Source organism: Otolemur garnettii, unplaced genomic scaffold, assembly GCF_000181295.1.
Source record: "Otolemur garnettii isolate 467f Iridium unplaced genomic scaffold, OtoGar3 scaffold00046, whole genome shotgun sequence".
Lineage (NCBI taxonomy): Eukaryota > Metazoa > Chordata > Mammalia > Primates > Galagidae > Otolemur > Otolemur garnettii.
The window spans coordinates 3,727,555-3,732,534 of NW_003852441.1; the positions used below are offsets into that span (position 1 = coordinate 3,727,555).

At 46.6% G+C, this 4,980-nt stretch overlaps 1 protein-coding gene across 1 annotated transcript; it reads left to right on the forward strand.

The window, feature by feature from the left end:
* The first annotated feature begins 1,357 nt into the window (after positions 1-1,357).
* On the forward strand, positions 1,358-3,756 carry CDRT4 (CMT1A duplicated region transcript 4). The gene is made up of 2 exons (XM_012805934.2): positions 1,358-1,397; positions 3,251-3,756. The coding sequence occupies exons 1-2, from the start codon at positions 1,358-1,360 to the stop codon at positions 3,754-3,756; spliced, it is 546 nt and encodes a 181-aa protein (XP_012661388.2).
* Positions 3,757-4,980: the final 1,224 nt, after the last annotated feature.

Below are 4,980 nucleotides of genomic sequence, written 5' to 3' on the forward strand. Positions count from 1 at the left end.
TCCTGTCTCTAAGTAGTTGATTTAAATGCCTTCAGTTTCAGGGTTTACATTCTAGAAAAGTAGTTCCCAAACTTTGCTGCACATTAGAATCACCTGGGAAGCTTTTAATTTTTAATGCCTGGGTTACATCCTGTTGAATCAAATCACAGTGTTTGGGGTGGGAGCCTGCATTGGTATGTTTTAAAGATCTCTAGTAATTCCCATGTGCAGCAAACTTCAAAGGGGCACTGGTTCAGAAGCACTTTAATTTCCAGTCATTTTATTCAAACAGCTTTGTCTGTCTGAGAGAAGCAGGACAGGAATTCATTCTCATCCTCATTTTGTAAGTGATAGTTGAAGTCCTAACAAGTTAAGGAAGCTGATTAAAGTTGTATCAGGTAATTGAATTACCTAGGCCAAACCTGGTCTACCAGACTAGATTCTGGAAATGGTGGGATGAGAGATTGGGTGGGGGAGCTGGTCTTGGAAGCCTACTGGATTGAACATGGGCTTTGTGTCTGTAGGAGAAACAAGAAAGCCACTTGAACGTTATGCCCCCTGTCCCTCCACTGGTGCTGTGTGTGTCTGTCGACTGATTTGCATTTCATTTATAGGGAGACAAAATGGAACCTTTGTGTTGGAATCTAAGGAAATTACAAAAGCCCACAGCTCGTCCTCAGACTTAATGTAAATTCTTTGCCTCCTGAGTTTCAAGGCAGTCTGAAACATGCCTTCCTTTGGTTCTTTTTAAATAGCTTCCCATTCCCTGAATTATCAGGTATGAGAAAAATGCACCATTCTATGGAATTGTCCTACAGCCCACACGGGGCTGCTCTTGGGGTCTGATGAGTCACGGTGAGAGGCTCTGTACAAGCTGGTGGGTTATGTAAATACACATGGTGTGGAGACAGATCATTCACTAAAAACTGCGCTTCCCTGAGGCTTCATTAACTAGAAGCTTAGAAGCAGTAATGAAAAGAATGGTCCTCAACTCCGCAGATGAAGCCACCTCAAAATTTGTTGCCACTATCTGGAATGATTGATGAGTCCTATTTTACTTCTGGAGAGAGTGCAAACTTCAAACAGCCCTACAAATATGGAAGGCAAGTCCAGTGTCCTTTCACTGGAGGTGGATAGGCACAGGCTGCGGGGGGCCACTTGAGGGGCTCACCTGGGGTCTTTTCAGCTCTGAGGAAGGAATGTCCTCTGAGGGTGGAGTCATTGGACCCTCAGCAGACACCAGAGGACTTGGGGCCCCACTCCCACCCCCAGGTGCCTGCAAACTGCTTCCTTCTCAGGTCAGTTTGAGGAGTTTGTGACTAACAAATATTATTTTCCAAAAGGAATTTGGAGCTTTGATGTGATGAAATCTGTAAAAATGAGAGAGAGGAATGCTGCAAGAATGAAGATGGAAGAAGGTAGGGTTGGGAGCATGAATAGTGGGAGCTCCCGAGGTGGGGCTGGCTAAAGTTGGAGGATTTGGGAGCGAGTGGGAAAGTGCAGGGTTCCTAGGACAGTCACTCTTGTCGAGGTGCAGGGAATATCCAGTGGTTGGGAGTTGGGAGGCCTCCTGCTCTCCTCACCGCCTACTAATTTTGCTCCAGGCAGTTTTAGTTACCTCTCTACCAGATTCGGGGACATGCCCTAACCTGTGATATCTTTGCAGTTGCTTTGAAGGGAAAAGGATGACCAGTCCAGACTGTGCTTGGAAGCCTTGCTGGGGACTTTCTAGTGTGAGGCTTTGTCTCCCATCCTGCTTTCCTCAGGCAGAGTCATACATGACTCTTCCAGGGAGATGGAATCCTTCCATGGCACATTCTTTACTGACAGGTCTATCCCAGACAAGCTCTAGCTACTGGAGCTCCGAGACGCAGCCTGGGAATCACTGTATAATCTGCAGCTTCTCTTGATTATCCCTGTTTCCAGCATTTTTTACTCAATTCAGTTTAGAAATGGCAGGATGAATCTTTTAACCCCTCCCACCCCCGAACTCCTACTGAAATGGCCAAAGAAATACAGAATTAGGAAACACAGGGGAAGGTGGCAACTGCAGCAGAGAAGTTTCACAGCATTTCTGTTGGGTAGAATGAAGCTGCAAAGGGAAGCAGGAAGGACAGACCCACCAGGATTTGGGATCTGCAAAGGAACAGGCTGCTTGGTAAACTATGGGCTGCGTTTCTCGTAAAGCCTCCCTCCCCCAGATATCCAAAACTTCTGGCCATCAACCATAGTGAAAAGCTTAAGTGTTATTTATATATTTATTTATTGAGCCTGTTACGCTTGGGTTCAAACCCACCACTTGTTACTGTGCAAGCTAGTTAGCCTCAGCTTCATCCTCTGTTAATTGGGGCTAATACCCACTGTACAAGGTGTTTAAATGAAATAATAGAGCCAAAAGGTTAGTAGTTACCATTTCCTAATTACTATGAAACATGCTGTGCTAAAAGCTGTACCTAAATTATCTTTAATCCACAAGAAAGAGCTGTGAACACAGTCTGATTCTAGTTACCATTTTACTGACAAGGCCTCTGTTTAGAAGGGCTAGAATATTTGCTGAAGGTCCACGGTTACAGAGAGGGTAGGGTAGGAATTTGGAGTTGTCAGGTGCAGAGCCCATGATTTCAAGCTTTCCAGTACTGTTCTGAGCTCTTAAAATATGTCACTGTATTTAGTCCTTACAATAGCCTCAGAGTAATCATTTTTATTGGTAAAAAACAATAGAAGTTCAGGTCTGGCAGCAGTGGCTTATGCCTGTAATTCTAGCACTCTGAGAGGCTGAGGCAGGAGGATCGTTTGAGCTCAGGAGTTTGAGAACAGCCTGAGCAAGAGTGAAACCCCATGTTTACAAAAAATAGAAAAATTAGCTGGGCTTTCTGGTAGTCTCAGCTACCTGGGAGGCTGAGGCAGGAGGATTGCTTGAACCCAGGAGTTTGAGGTTGCTGTGAGCTAAGTTGAGGCCATGCTACTCTAGCCTGGGTGACAGAGTGAGACTCTGTCTAAATTAAAGACAAGTAAGGAAAAAAATAGAAGTTCGGGGGTAAAACAATTTGAGGCTTGAATCCAAGGCTCTGGCTCTTCATTACTTGCTACACTCCCTAGAATGTCATTCTGTCCTCCCCAGCTTTGGACTGGATTTTATTCCCATTGAATACAGGGGGTACATAATGGGAGTGGTCTGCAAAAGGTGGTACCAATTCCCTCCCACTCTCTGAAAAATTGAATTATTTCATGTGAGTGCATCTAAGTGGCTTGCATTTTTCTTTGCTGGTAGGACTCACAGGAAACATAGGACTTCCCCTGAATCTGATTGAAAAACATGAGCCCTGGCCGGCCTATGTCACGTATACCTCCCCGACAGTGCAAAGGCTCATTGAGAGAAGCAAAATGAGAGAAATGGAATGTGTGCGAGCTCTTGAGGAAAGCCGTCGGAAGCAGAACAGGCAGCACAAGCTTTCCAGCATCATTCAGCTGAAAAGGAGGAAGTCGCCCAAGTCGTCTGGTGATGCTCTGTACAGGGACACACTGTCACAAGCCACGTTATCAATGTGGAGCTCTTATTCTATAGCAGCCGTAAGTCCTACCATGATGCCAGAGCCCACCCACATACAAACAGAAGCCAGAGATGGTCCCACTGCAAACTATAACAAGATCATCTTCTCCCAAAAGCCCAAGAAGAGGACGCTTCAGTATAACTCACCAGCAGCCAGCAAGGAGAAGCATGAAGTGTTTAGCAAGGGGTCCCTGCAGCCGTCCCCCAGGAATGTGCCAGCACATTAGCTTCATTTGCCACAAATTTCATTATGTCCTTTAAATTTGAACTTGCTCCTCCATGCTCCTTCTACACAGAGGCTGGTGGAGAGAAACCAGATTAGGATGTGGGCCGTGAGTGTGCCCTCCAGCGTGTGGTCTGCTTGGATCGGGCAGTCCCTGCTGTTCTAGTCTCTGCCGTAGAAGCTTAGAATGTAAGTGTGGCTGAATTGTCTGATCCAGGCAGGGGACAGAAATCACACTTTCATATAAAGAATTATTAACCAGGAAACTGAAGAGAGCAGAAGGAAAACGCACAGGTATCCATGGAAGTAGCATCTGCAGGGAGCAGTTATCACCCCTAAGGCTGTGGGTGGGCCAGGGGGAAGACACTGGACTCATTAAAAGTTAAGACGCTTGGAGACCGGACCTGTGGGCTGAATCTCAGACTTCTGAGGTGGGGGAGTGGGGATGCCTCTCAGTTGGAGCTGGTGTCTCTGAGCTGCAAGGGAGTCCCCATGGAGATGGTGTCCCCACCTCTGAGCAGAGGGAGCTGTTTGGCTGGTGTCTCTGAGGAGTCACCGTGAGGCTGCTTCTGTGAGTGTGAGCAAAACCAAAAACTGGATTCATATTCTTCTGGAAGGAGTTGGCTGGGTGGACAAAAAGGGCTGTTAAGGGATGCCAGCAACTTCCTGGCAGAGATAGGAAGCCAATAGAAGGTGAACAGAATGCAGACAGGAAACAGGAAAGGAGCTAGTTCCTCCTTCCTTGTACAGCTTTGCAGAATCCCGCTGGTGCCCCCTATGGGCAGAGCTGTTCATGGCACAAGGCAGGAATGTGGTTTGCAGAAACCCAACCCCAGCATCTCCAAGTATAGGATGGATTTTGAAGCCAAGAGAAAATTAGCTTAATAACTACCACAGCACAGTTCTGAGAGAGCCCACCTGACTGTTCCACTTGGCACCTGAACCCAGTATTGAGATGTTTTTGCCTTGAGGGACTTACAAAGTGGCAGTGGGGGGGGGGGCACTGAGTGTCCCCTGCTGAGAAATAGAAGATTCTTTTCCTCTGTACTTTAAAGTCTGCCTTGTGGAGCAGAATTGGTGGGGTAGAAGCTCCTGGCTGAACCCCAGCTGTTATTTGTCAGAGAACAACTAGAATTGGTCCACCCATGCTCTGAGTTGGCTCCAAAGCAAACTATGCTGAAATCTTCACAATCTCCAAGCGGACAAACTTTGTCTTTAAGCGCAAAGG